The sequence below is a fragment of the Sapajus apella genome, unplaced genomic scaffold, assembly GCF_009761245.1.
Source record: "Sapajus apella isolate SASKATOON/1434 unplaced genomic scaffold, GSC_monkey_1.0 scaffold54, whole genome shotgun sequence".
Classification (NCBI taxonomy): domain Eukaryota; kingdom Metazoa; phylum Chordata; class Mammalia; order Primates; family Cebidae; genus Sapajus; species Sapajus apella.
This window is the reverse complement of record NW_022436994.1, coordinates 6,735,141-6,749,480: the sequence shown is the minus strand read 5'-3', so window position 1 is coordinate 6,749,480 and position 14,340 is coordinate 6,735,141. Positions and strand designations below refer to the sequence as shown.

At 42.1% G+C, this 14,340-nt stretch overlaps 1 protein-coding gene and 1 long non-coding RNA gene across 2 annotated transcripts in view; one reads left to right on the top strand and one right to left on the bottom strand.

The window, feature by feature from the left end:
- ABCA13 (ATP binding cassette subfamily A member 13) overlaps window positions 1–14,340 on the top strand; it is a 424,450-nt gene that overhangs the window by 231,214 nt on the left and 178,896 nt on the right. The window contains 2 exon segments of the mRNA XM_032244250.1: window positions 248–405; window positions 1,856–2,086. Coding sequence (XP_032100141.1) covers window positions 248–405; window positions 1,856–2,086 — 389 coding nt within the window.
- Window positions 4,402–8,370, bottom strand: LOC116527334. Its single transcript, XR_004258501.1, has 3 exons — window positions 8,257–8,370; window positions 6,147–6,152; window positions 4,402–4,426 (listed from the first exon to the last, which is right to left on the bottom strand). It is a non-coding gene; the product is annotated as an uncharacterized LOC116527334 (long non-coding RNA).

Sequence of the window (14,340 nt, the reverse complement as noted above, 5' to 3'; positions counted from 1 at the left end):
CACTTTGGTTCATGGGGGTGGGGGTGGGAGATCCGTGGAAACAACTCTAGAGGAAAGAGTTTCAGAGCCTCAAACTGGCCAAGTGGCCTTGAGTAAGTCCTTCCTGCTGGACACATTTTAATTTTTTTTTTTGAAATTGGTAAGGATCTTTAAATTGTCCCTGGATCTACCATCCTGAGGAAAGGAGGGAAGGTCCTTCTGGGGTATCTGTTCTGCTGGTCCTGATGCACCCTATGCTTGAACCCAGGTCGCACGATCATCTTCACAACCCACCACCTGGACGAAGCCGAAGTGCTGAGTGACTGCGTGGCCGTCCTCCAGCATGGGAGGCTCAGGTGCTGTGGTCCTCCCTTTTGCCTGAAGGAGGCGTATGGCCAGGGGCTCTGCCTGACGCTCACAAGGCAGGTAAGGAATGCAACCATTCCATCTCACTGAAGTCCCATTCCCACCTGTGGCATAGGAAACAAGTGGCGACAGTTACACAGTAATAACAACTCAGTAGAGGCTTTCTGTGCACAATGGCCCACAGGCCAAAATGAGTGCCCCCAGGCCTGTGCAGGGAGCAAGCCTCTGGGAACCCAAGCATGCATTTGACCACTAGGAGAAAATACGTGAGGGGTCAGAATTACCTGATAGGTACAGGAGCTGCTCTGAGTGTCAGGGCCAGGAAGTACATGACCTAGGTATTCTGCAAATATTTTTCCCTCCTTCTCTCTCTCTCTTTTCTTTTCTTTTCCTTTCTTTTCTTTTTCTTCCTTTCTCTTTCTTTCTCTTTCTCTCTCTCTCGTCTTTTTCTCTCCCTTTCTTTCTTTCTGTCTCTCTTTCTCTCTTCCTTTATTCCTTCTTTCTTTTCAAGATGGAGTCTCACTCCATTGCCCAGGCTGGAGTGCAGTGGCACAATCTCTATTCACTGCAACCTCTGCCTGCCAGTTTCAAGCAGTTCTTCTGCTTCAACCTCCTGAGTAGCTGAGATTACAGGCACATGACGCCACACCTGGCTAATTTTTGTGTTTTTCAGTAGAGATGGGGTTTCATCATGTTGGCCAGGCTGGTCTCAAACTCCTGACCTCAGGTGATCCACTCGCCTTGGCCTCCCAAAATGCTGGAATTATAGGCGTGAGCCACCGTGCCTGGCCTGGAAATATTTTTCTGACAAAGATATTTATTCCCTCTTAGAGGCTAAAGCTTTGTCAGAATGCAGAAGAGTAGGGAGGGGATAGAGCGAGTGGAGTCTGGCCTGAGAGGCTGAACCTGTGTCACACCTGTAGTCATCATTACCTGTGTCAGTGGAGGTCAGGCAGTGGTGACTCTTGGGCTGGGGTTCGGGTGTGTGGGAAGTCACCTCTCCACTCTTGATGACTGTATTTGGCCCTTGGTGGCCCACGAAAAGTCTGCCCCCAGCTCTGAGCCAAGGTTCCTGTTTGCTTCCTCTCCAATTCAGTGGGAATATCACCATCCCCAGGTGGATCCTTTCTTCTTTGGCTGAGAATTCTTGTCTCCCTTTTAAGAAGACTCAACCCAGTTTCCTGCTGTTCAATGTTAGGCCCAGGACCTCTTTGTGACTCTGGCAGGGGATAGGGGGCACTTCATGAATACAAACCCCAGGAGGCTGGCCATGGCATGCCTGGTAGCCAAAATGGGCATGTTAGGGGGCATGTATCAGATTTAAATTTTTAAAAAGAAACAAAAATGTACAAGATATCATTGTAATGCCTATTGCTTAAATGTGATATTTGACTTAAGCTTTGAAAGGGAGTTTTGATATAATTTGCTTATGGATCTACATGACATGAATTGATGTAAATTTGAATTGACATTCCTTACCGGTTTCTTTTTTCCTTCCTTTGGTGGATAGCCTTCTGTTCTGGAGGCCCATGATCTGAAAGACATAGCTCGTGTTACATCCCTGATCAAGATGTATATTTCACAAGCGTTTCTCAAAGACAGCAGTGGAAGTGAGCTGACTTACACCATTCCAAAGGACACAGACAAGGCCTGCTTCAAAGGGCTCTTTCAGGCCCTGGATGAGAACCTGTGTCAGCTGCACCTGACAGGCTATGGGATCTCAGACACCACCTTAGAAGAGGTACTGAAAAAACTGAAGCGTGCTTTAATTATTTATGCTTTTTTGGCCATTCCACATTAAAGGAAGAGATGTGGCAAAGGAGATAAGGTGGAGAAGATGCGCACTTTTATTTACGTTTAAGTTCTGGTTAGTAGCGTAGTAGATGTTATGCTACTAATAGTAACTGAACTTAACACGCCTGACAGGTGATGGTTGTTGTTTAACTGAAATGGCATTCTTTTAGCACGCTTATAGTTGAGAAGCTTGGTGTCTTTAATCCAGAATAATTCGGTGTTTAAACAGTTGTTAATAGTGGATGATTACTGGTTGTAATTCTTCATGTAGAGGTGCCCTCGTCTTTCTGCTTCTATTTGGGAGCCTCTGGCCCCATGCTGGGTCTCCGTGATGTGAGAGGGTTTAGTATGGGAACAGTACAGATGTCTGGTGAGCTCCCATCCCCCAAGTCCAACCTTTTCTCTACTGGGTCTGAGGTGGATGAGACCACTCTGCGTGGGTTCTTCATGGAGTACACTCAATAACAGGCAGAATTAGGCATTTCCTCCAGGTGTATGTTACTGTGTTGTGTGACCCAACCTAAGGCAAGCTTTGTTTGGGGTTTTTGACGTTGGCTCTCTGTGTGGGCAGTATTTGAGCTTAAATTTACATTGCTATTATTTACATAAAATGTTGCAGATTTAAAAAAAATCAAATGCTGCAAGTTAAAATTTTAAAAAATCTGCAAAAGTCAAAGTCTGAACATTCAGTTGTTTGTTGGAACTGATTCCTTGGATTAGTGATGCAGGAGGAAAGGCAATCTTTTTTGTGATAAATCAGTGTGGTCCCAAGTAGATTGCAGCCATCACAAGTTTTCTCTATAATAAATAGTCATAAAAGATTGTGACACATAGAAAAGTAACATTACAAAAGCTTTTATACATAGAATGCATTTGGTTCTCCCAAAGATTTGTAAGTTACTATTCCTATTTTAGGGTTGAGTAAGCTGAGGCTCACATAGGCTCATTTCTTTACCCCAAATCATGAAGGTCATAAATGGTGAGCTATACTTAGACCTAGGGTTTCTCATAGTTAGTTGTAGTCTGTAAATGAGCCCATGCCTTCTTAGTTGATGTCCTGTATTCCATTCGTCATCAGGACTGGAGTCCATCAGTTCCTACTGCGTTTTAATAGAGCACATTACAGTGCAAGAGACAAGCAAAAAGCAGCCCCATAAACACGCATGCCGAGTATGAGCTGTTTTCTAAAGCCAAAGGATGTGGTCACTGCATCTTTTCTTGTCTGGCTGTCTCCTATTTTCATTCTTCAAGTCTCGACACGAATGGTGCCTCTGCAGCAGATTCCCAGATTCCTCAGCATCAGTTCTCTTCTGTGTTCCCCCCACCCGCCCTCACTGTACTCTGAAGCTTCTCTTCACGACACTTCTCCAAACTTGTTATGCATGCATCTCTGTATCTCCCATGGAAGTTGAGATCTGTGAGTGCTTGTATCTTGTCTGCCCACCTCCATACCAGCAGTGCCCAGGACAGTTGCTGGCACTCGTGGTTGCTTAATAAATGTATTCAAAGTGAACAATGTGCAGGACCCTTCTAAAGATTCATCTAGCTTCTGGGAGTGGCATGTTACAGTGGAAAGGGCATAAACTGTGCCCCAGACAGTTCTTTTTTTTTCTTAATTGTACTTTAGGTTCTGGGGTACATGTGCAGATCATGCAGGATTGTTGCATAGGTACATACATGGCAAGGTGGTTTGCTGCCTTCATCCTCCCATCACCTATATCGGTATTTCTCCCCATGTTATCCCTCCCCACCATCCCCACACCCCACTAGCCCACCCCCATGACTGACCACAGTATATGATGCCCCCCTCCCTGTGTCCTCGTGTTCTAACTGTTCAACACCCACCTACGAGTAATAATATGTGGTGTTTGGTTTTCTGTTCTTGTGTCAGTTTGCTGAGAATGATGGTTTCCAGATTCATCCATGTCCCTCTGAAGGACACAAACTCATCATTTTTTATGGCTGTGTAATATTCCATGGTGTATATGTGCCACATTTTCTTTATCCAGTCTATCGTTGGTGGACATTTGGGTTGGTTCCAGATCTTTGCTATTGCAAACAGTGCCACAATGAACGTGTATTATAAACACACGTGCATGTGTATTTATAATAGAATGATTTATAATCCTTTGGGTATATACCCAGTAATGGGATTGCTGGGTCAAATGGTATATCTATTTCTAGGTCCTTGAGGAATCACCACACTGTCTTCCACAATGGTTGCACTAATTTGCACTCCCACCAACAGTGTAAAAGTGTTTCTATTTCTCCACATCCTCTCCAGCATCTGTTGTCTCCAGATTTTTTAATGATTGACACATTGAGATACCATCTCACACCAGACAGTTCTTAATTCAAATCTTTGTCCCTCCTGAGCTCTAGAAACTTGAATAAATGCCTCAGCTTTTGTGAGTCTCAGTTTTTTAACTCTTCATTTTATTTTTATTAATTTTTTTTCTTTTTTAATGAACAGGGTTTCATTGTGTTGCTCAGGCTGATCTGGAACTCCTGGGCTCAAGTGATTCTCCCACCTTAGCCTCCCAAATAGTGGAGACTATAGGTGTGTGCCACTGTACCTGGCACCAGCTTTTGATCTTTAAAATGGAAACATCAGAACAGTTCGCATAGTTTTCCAAGGAGTAACAATAATGGTTAAATGCCTGGAACAAATTGCTCAAAAATGGTAATGGCTTTTCTGACTTACAGTGGGATTGCATGAGATGTTGCTACCATAACTTTGGAGTAACTACAGAATTAAATAACATTTATACCCACAAAAGACACCTTTCTTCCAGGGATTTTTGGCAGAGAGCAGTCTTCCCTGAGCCAATGTAGAAGAAAAGGAATTTCCTAAGCCCCTTTTCCCTGGATTGCGTGAGTCAGGATGTAGGTTTACAGGCCTGCTGCGGACTGAAGCACCATTCTTGAATGCAGCTAGGTCAGGCCTCACCATTGTCACTGTCTTCTTAAATGTGAATAGCACGTCCAAATATTACATCAGAAGCTAATCATTTGGATAGCTGAGAGCTGTCAGCTGGTATGCGTCAGTTTCCCTACAGACAAGGAGGTGCGGCTTCCAGGGGTAGTTTCGTGATCCTGGGTCACTTGGAAAAGAAAAATAAAAAAATATTTTCTGGGTTATAAAGAGAAATTGTCAAAAAAAAAGTCCAGACTTGTTATGTTCATGTCTGTCTCTGTATTCACTGGGTTAATGAGGTTGTGTGCTAGTTGTCTGGCATCTTGTATAGATAAATCGAACATATTCATAAGCTCACTAGACTCTCAGGGCAGGAAGGAAGACCCTGTGGGAATATGGATCAAGCACACTTATTAGTGAAATAATGAGTGTTCACCCCCAATATATGTATGTTTACTGATTTGCAATTAAACACATGCATCAAAGAGTGGTGTTCTTTTACATAAGTGGCATTTTGCTTGTTGCTGATAAAATAGAAGAGCTTGGTAATACTTTTAATTTTTAGTATTAATCAGAATGAAATGTTGTGGAACATTTCGCTTGAATATTTTATGAATTTAAACATCATAGAAAAAAAAGCTGGTGAGGAGAGTCTTTATATCCTGGTTAGATGCTTAGCCCTTAAATGTTTTGTTAATTATTGTAGCACATATGACCAATAAATAATATCTCAAGGTAAAACGTACATTTAAGGAGAGGCTTATTCATAACCATAGAACACGTGAATAAGATACTTCGTTATTATTCTTAGTAATTCCCTTCCTTTTTGCCTTCCTTCCCTACCTCTCTTTTTTTGCTTCCCTTCTTCCTTCCTGCCTATATCCTTTTCTCCCCAATTTTCAGGTCTGTCTGAGTATTCAGTCCATCTGAGACTAAAATGAAGAGCCCACAGGAGTAAGATTGTCAGCTGTACTGTTTCGTGTTTGCTGAGCTTGCATTACTCATGTTATCCACAGAATCTTTTAAAGCCACTATTTCCTTTATAAGTGTTATTTTAGTAAAAACTAGATAAATCAATGTAAACATCCACTTAGGCCTCTACAAAGTTACAACCTGTTGGAACTTAAAGAACTGTCACTGTGGCCACAGAGGCCACCAGTGTTCCTACCAGTCTTCAATATGAGGACTTCATGTCTGATAGGTTCCACCTAGGAATAGAAACTGAGATTTCCTCGTTTCCTCCTGCACCTCCTCGGGCGCTGAGGGAGCCGGGCCTGGATAGAGCCTGCAGGGCGGGCTGGGGGTGCTCTGCACACTTGACCATGCATGGTGCTCTCTCTCTGCAGAATGACCTTCCCACTTTGGTGCCCTCACCTGTAGGTTGGGAATCATGGAAGGAACCACAACATCAGATTGAAGGGAAGAAACTCCTAGTGCAGCGCATGACACACAGACAGATGCCATTAGTTCCATTTGACAGGGACTTGCATGAGATACCCTGGGAGGATCCCCAGCCCGGGAGTGCCCCGGGAACAAGCGAAGCCGCCTTCAGGCACTCACACACAGTGGACAAGACCCAGAGCTACAACCTGGCTATGTCTTGGGAGTTAGAGGATGCCCCTTTTTCTCCCTCATCCACCAGCCACAGGCCCAGCCTCCCACCTCTTCCAGACCCGCGTCCATGCTTCCCCTTCTGATGTCTGCCCCTTCCCCACTCTCCTCCCTACAGAGCCTGGGCCTGTGAAGTGCTTGCTGTACTTCACTCCTTCCATGCTCAGAATTCTAAACCAGACTTGAAATCTCACTGCATATACCATTTTTAAACAGGAGTTACCCATTTCACAATGTTTATCTTGAACAATTTTCATTTTTCCCATCATGATGTTCATGGTGATGTAATTTCTTTTACAATAAATGTGGCATCATGTAGCTCCTCCCCTCCCTGCTTTAAGGCACTTTGGTTGTTTCCAGAGTTTTTATTTTACCATTGAGATGATACAAGGCTGAAGAACAGGGTCCGCAGCTTCTCCATAAACCGATTCCCAGAAGTGCAATTACTAGGTCCACGGGGATAACCCTCAAGGTCTGTGATGGGATCAAATGACAGAGTCCCAAAATGATGACACACATTTGTGTCCCAGATGCCTGTTTTCATATGCCTCAATCTTTTAATCACTTCAAAACAAACACAGCACCTTGTAGTCATGTTTAGAATTTCCTAACTGGCCTGCTGCCCTATATCTTCTTCAACCCATGGTTGCCATGGGAGGGGCCTGGGAATCAAGGAAGAACATTGACACTTGCGTTTATGTTTCCTCGCTTCCTGTTGGGGGCAACCTGAACGAATCACTTAGGCTGGAACCACATGTATTTTAATTTAATTTTAAAACTTTTTAAAGAGCAGTTTTAGATTCTCAGCAAAATTGAGCAGAATGCACAAAGGATTCCTGTGTTCCTCTGCCTCCCATGCCCCCAGCCTCCCCCACTCTCAGCATCCCCATAGAGTGGCTTATTTGTTACAATTGATGAGCCGACGTGGACACATCACCACCCAGCACATTAGGCTTCTCTCTTGCTGTTGTACGTTCTGCAGGTTTGGGTGAATGTATAATTTCATGTAGCTGCCATTTTAGTATGATACGGAAGTGTTTCACTACCCTAAAATTCTCTTGCGCTCTGCCTAGCCATTCCTCCCTGCCCCCAGTCCCAGCCCCTGGCAACCACCGATCTTTTTGCTCTCAGTGTAGTTTTACCTTTTCCAGAATGTTGCAGAATTGGGAATCATACAACCCTGGTAGCCTTTTCAATTTGGCTTTTTTATTTTAGTAACATGGATTTAAATTTTCTCTGTGTCTTTTCACGGTTTGATAGCTTATGTCATGTGACAGTAAATAATACTCCATTGGCTGAATGTGTGTTTTATCTATTCACCTACCGAAAGACATCTTGGCTGCTCCCAAGTTTTAGCAATTATGAACAAAGCTGCCATAAATATCGGTGTGCAGAATTTTGTGCAGACATAAGTTTTCAACTTACTTGAGTAAATATCTAAGATTGCAGTCGCCGTATCATATGATAACAGTGTCTTAGTTGTGTAAGAAACTGTCAAACTGTCATCCAAAGTACCTGCACCATCTTGCATTTCCACTAGCAATAAATGAGAGTTTCTATTGTTCCGTATTCTTGCCGACATTTGGTACTTTTAGGGTTCTGGATTTTAGCCATTCTAATAGGTGTGCAGAGGTATCTCACTGCTGTTTTAATTTGCGTTTTCCTGATGGCGTATGATGTGGAACAACTTTTCATATGCTTATTTGCCATTTGAATATATTCTTTAGTGAGGTATCTGTTTTGGTCTCTGGCCCATTTTTTAAAAATTGGGCTGTTTTCTTATTGTTGAGTTTTAAGAGCTCTTTGTTAAGTTCATTTTTCTCATCTCTTCAATAGGATTGTCTTCCCTATCTTCCACACACAGTTTTTGTTTAGGTCAAATCATACAATTAACACTGAGTGCAGGTTACATATTGCTGGATTGTGACATAGATATGAGGACTTATCAATATTTTTTCTCCCATTTCTATCCAAAACACATGCGTTGTGGTGCATTTTCAGATTAAACATTGTTGTATTTTAACCTGTCATCTGTATTTTAAAGTTACAGTATACCTTGCATTGTAGCAGAACTTCTGAAAATTCTTTTTATGCTATGTGTTAGTCCATTCTCACATTGCTGTAAAGAAATACCTGAGACGGGGTAATTTATAAAGAAAAGAGGTTTAATTGGCTCACGGTTCTGCAGGCTATACAGGAAGCATGGCAGTATCTTCCTCTGGGGAGGCCGTGGGTGGAAGGTGGAAGGCAAAGAGGGAGCAGACATCTTACGTGCAAAAGCAGGAGTGAGAGAGTGGGGAGGTGTCACACACTGTTAAACAACCAGAGCTCACAAGAACTCACTCACTCGCTCTTCAGTACCAAGGGAGGGTGCTGCTAAACTATTCATGAGAACTCCACCTCCATGGTCCAGTCACCTCCCACCAGGCCCTACCGTCGACATTGGGGATTACAATTTGACATGAGATTTGGGTGATGACACAGTTCCAAATCATATTATCCTATATTCCTTAAATATCTTTATTTCTGTTTAGTAGTCACCTTTTACAAAATATTTGTATTTGTCCTTTGCCCTTTCATATCCCTTTTGGAAATTTCTCAATCTTCCTTCCTCCTCTTTGCCCTCTTTTCTTAAAAAATATATATTTATTACTTTATATGTAAAATTTCTACAGTGAAATCCACTATGAGTTTGACAAATGTGTAGAATTGTGGAACTACCACTCCAATCAAAGTACAGAGGAGTTTTATCTCCACTACCTTCTGAAAAGAATAATTCTTCCATGTAACCCGCCTCTGCAATTTTTTAAATCCAAGATTCATGTTCTTGCTGTTAGTCACCCGGAACAGCAAGAAATCCTCATTAGTCAGTGAGGAGCAACAGAACAAGCTGTTCAATTACTTTGGAGATGTAGGACGTGTTTCTTCCATTTCTTACAGTAATTTCTACTTTCTACATTTACCGAGTGCTTTGCACATAATAGGTCTTAAATAAATATTCATTTCCTGGATTTTACATATCTCTCTTTCTCACATCTCTCTCATACACAGATACTAAAAAAGAAATCATCTCTCCAAGGGCAACGATGGGCAAAGAATCTGGAATATATGCAATGTATGAGATCTAACAAAATATGAACAGTATATTTAGAGCTGTTTGAGAAAGATATCTTAAATTGGAAAAAGATCAGGGGCTTTTGAAGAACCTTCTTTTGTTTGGTAGAAGCTATAAAATGTCTGTCTCAACCAATTTTGTCTCTTCACACTTGGCGAGCATTGACTTGCTTTCTTATGTCTGTTATTGATCCATAGTTAGCATGGCTGCTGTAGCACTGAGCGTGCTTTCCCTTCCTTCATCTGCATTGTGCCTAACGACTTTACAGGAGTGAGGGGACCTGCCAATTAACTCTCCAGCATAGCTCTTTAGCTAAAAAGCGTATTTCATTTCTAAACTGCAACTCATTTACTATCAATTTTGATCTCCAACTTTACCTACAAGCTACTGAAATTGAGACTTAAAATGGAATCGTGGTAGTCACCAGTTTCATTAAGGCATTTGTACTTTCTACTCCATTGCTTGGATCTAAGGAGCATGCTGGCAAGTCACAACGTTTACTCTGTGGGGGATGGGACCACGGAGAGCTAGAAAGCTTGGCTGTGCATATGGAATATATTTGCAGCAATCTCTGAAGCCAAGACAAAACTTTCTGGCATAATGCAAATAGTAAATTTTAGCGGCGCGTTTTTAAATAATTTTGAAGTGTTTAGTGATGTTTTAGAAAGGTTGGGGAGCCTGCATGAGACGGGAAGTTTCTTTTCTCGTGGCTTTGCGAGATACTGATTAGTGGGTTCCCTTTTACCTTTGCCAGGGAGGTTCTGGAGGCTAGCTCCTTGGGTGCGTGAACTCAGCTGCCCCATCCTACACAGCATTAAGAGGTAAAGCCTGGGCCTCAGATGTAGGGCTTGATTTCTTTCTTTCTTTCTTTTTTTTCTTGACTCTTTTTAGAACAATTTTTGAGAAAAAAGAATTCTTGTATAATCTTTGCCCATTTAAGTTTCAATCGTGCCCCTCTTGTACCTGAGAGCAAAAGGATCTGGTCTAGGGTCACGAGCTGCACTCAGTTCCATGCCTTTTTAGTCACTGTCGATCTACAAGAATTCCTCAGTTTCCTTGACTTTCATGACCTCAATATATTTGAAGATTCCAGAGCACGTACTTTGCACAATACACCTTGATATGGGTTTGCCCTATTTTGCTGTGATTGGTCAGGTTATGCATTTTTAGCTGCCATGTTCCAGGAGTGATGCTGTGTTTCACTGCTCCTACCAGCCTGCTGTGAGAGGCTGATCTGTCCCATGGTTAGCGGGGAGATCTTTTATCCCAGGTAAAGTGGAAAGTGGTGTCTGCCAGGCTTAAGATTAAGATTAACTTAATCTTAAATTAATTTCCTTTTCTCTATTTTTTTTTTTGAGGACATATTTTGAGACTCTCTAAATTCCACTTTTCTCGCCCACCTGTGTCAGCATGTTCTGATATTCCCTGCCAGAATTAAAAATTATTACTATGGCATTTGCCGAGTGGTTTTTCTAATTCCATCATTCATTGTGTGTGTTTTAGTTGGCACTGTCCAGTAAAGAAGAACTCTCTCTTTGCCCCATTGGCCTATTTATAGCAGAGCCACTCATAGCCTTCTGTTCTACTCAATGAGCTACAATTCAGTAGGGTCACTATTTACTTTGAGGCTCAAATCATACCAGGTTGAGTCAGTGGGAAGTTCGTCACACTGGTCTCTGTGCCTTTTAATTCATGCCTCCATTCTTTGGGCATTTTCCTGCTTTCTGACAAAACACGATGTTCCAGGATTGCCATTCTTTCTCAGGCATAGCTCTAGAATCAGCCATTTCTTCAAGAAGTCCTGGCTGCTCAGTATGTTCATGGTGACCAGGATATTGCTGCTCTGAGGTTCCCTCATGGATAAAGCAAAAGATTCACCTCAACTTTTGCTTCTCTTTCTACCCATAAATAGAAAACTAGGAGTTCAACTCCGCATGGCATCTCTAATTCCAATCCAATGACACAGCATTCATTTAGTGTTTCCTCTTGCCTTATTTGCCCTCTTGTGGGAACCTGCCTCACTCCAGCTGCCAGTTTGTGCTGGGCCCATACCCAAATCTGATATCTTCCTTACAAAATAAAAAAGAAAAGAGAGGAAAGAAGGAAGAAAAAGAGAGAGGAAGAAAAGAAGCAGGTACTTGATTTGAGAACCCGTTTTCTTTTCCTTTCATGTGACATCCTGTTGTTTTTTCCCTAAAGAACCATACATTCAATATTTTGAGGATTCTCCATTTGGGGGCTAAGGTCTTCATAACTTAGAACAGCCTCAGGGTCTAAGCACTTATGCAGCCTGGTGTCTTCTAAACACTGAGTGTGCTATCAGTCCTTCGGCTGGAGTGCTGTTACCCATTCTTTGCATTCTATTTATAACAAGGTGTAGGATGTCACAGAGCCTGAGTGTGAACTAGAATTGACCTTTTGTAACTTATGCCTTTTAATCTTTCCCTTGTAGGAATAAGCAAACTGAGAGACCAAGAGACCAAAAAGATAATAAGTTGACCAAAATCAGAAATTGGAATTTTTTTCATTTTGTGCTGAGCTCCAAAATTTTCTGCTCCACTGTCTGACTTTTACTGTTCTGTAGTGTCCAGGGACACCTCAGATCAATAGCCCTTGTTTCAGAGGTGTGCTGATGGTGGGATAGTTCTAGGTTAGCCTGGATAATGGTCCCCCAACGATGTCCACTTCCTTATCCCTGAAGCCTGTAAATGTTACCCACATGGGACTGTGGCAGGAAGATATCCCAAATTTCCTGGGTGTACTTGATATAACCAAAAGGATACATCCATGAGGGATCCAGGAAGGTCAGAGGGGAAGAAGGTGACGTGATGATGAGGCAGCAGTTGGAGAGACAGACTTTGAAGATCGAGGCTGGGGTCACTAGCCAAACAATATTGGCAGCCACTAGCAACTCTATATTGGCAGTATTTAGTAATTATTGAATTATGAAAGGGCAGTAGAATTAGATGGATCATAGAGATTAGTCCAAGACCTTGATATTCCAGTACAGCCCTAGCATGTGATCACTCTTTTATTTTTTTATCTTTTGTTTTTTTGAGGCGGAGTCTCGCTCTGTCGCCCAGGTTGGAGTGCAGTGGCGTGATCTTGGCTCACTGCAACCTCCACCTCCCAGGATCAAGCAGTTCTCTGCCTCAGCCTCCTGAGTAGCTGGGATTACAGGCACCTGCCACCACACCCAGCTAAATTTTGTATTTTTAGTAGAGATGGGGTTTCACCATCTTGGCCAGGCTTGTCTTGAACTCCTCACCTCAGTTAACATTGTTGATGGGTTCTTGGAAAGCAAGACTTTAAGCAAAACAATTTTTTTCCCTCATCAATGTTGTAGCAAAATGGCATTGAATGAGACGACGTTATTTGAGTACCTGCTGTATATCCTTTTGCATAAAGTTTCAGTTGTGACCAAGAACTTACTGATGACACTAAGTAGGACTTACTATAAAATGATATAATGTGGAGATTCTGTTTCCAGAATTCAGTGAAATGTTAAGGGCCTTCTCATAAGTTTTCTTTCATTAAAGCACTGGGTAATTTTCTATTCTGGATGTTAGGGTTACTTGAGACACTTGCCCAGCAGAGTTTTACAATTGCTATCTGAGTGATTCAGCATGAGAATTATAGTGCAAAATCGCAAAGGCAAAGTCTGCCATCAATACTCTAAATCTTTGATCAATATCATACTGCTTTTGAAAACAGTAATCTTTTTTGGCCCTCTCTCTTACTTGGGCAACTTCAACATTTTCTCAAATTCTCAGAGCCTCCTGGACCGTGTGCCTGCAGTTAAGATGAGCTGCCACTTGATGGCGCTCATAACATTCTGATTGTCTTAGACTTGCCTTTCACCATTCTCAGGCAAAGTTCCAGAATTCCCATATGCATTGTACCCAGATACTTAGTGCTATGGCATAATTGATTGTATCTCCTGCTGATCTGTGAGATTATTGGGGGTAAAAACTCTGTCCTTATTCTGTTTTCCCCTCCCACACACATATGCACACAAATGTGTGCACACATTCACACATGTTCACACACACCTACTCACACACACAGCTACTCACCCTGCCCTCCACCCCCACGTATAACTACGGCCTTTTATGAGAGGGGTTAGAAAAGGACAATTTGAAATGAGAGATGAATTTCTTGTTATCAATAATGCCTTAGTTATTAAAATATGCGTCATATAGTCATAGTTAAATGTGACCATTAAATGAAAATTCCATTTAGAATAAGATGCAAAGGAAAATCTTTAGTCAATGAACAATTCTTGATTCTCACTATTTCTGTTTTCAATTTAATTCCCTGTAAAGGCACTAGGTGAAGACTTACTGCACTAAGCCTCAGTGTCCACATCTTAAGCAGGGATAATAGTACTTATCAGAGTGATCTGAGAATTACATGATGAAACAGCACACACACCCTATTACACGTATTCATCCTTATCTAGCTACTGTTAAGCCTAGACATTGCCAGAGTGCTACATGCCGGGCATCGTTTTCATAACTTTATATATAAATGCCTTTACTGCTTGCAACAATCCTAT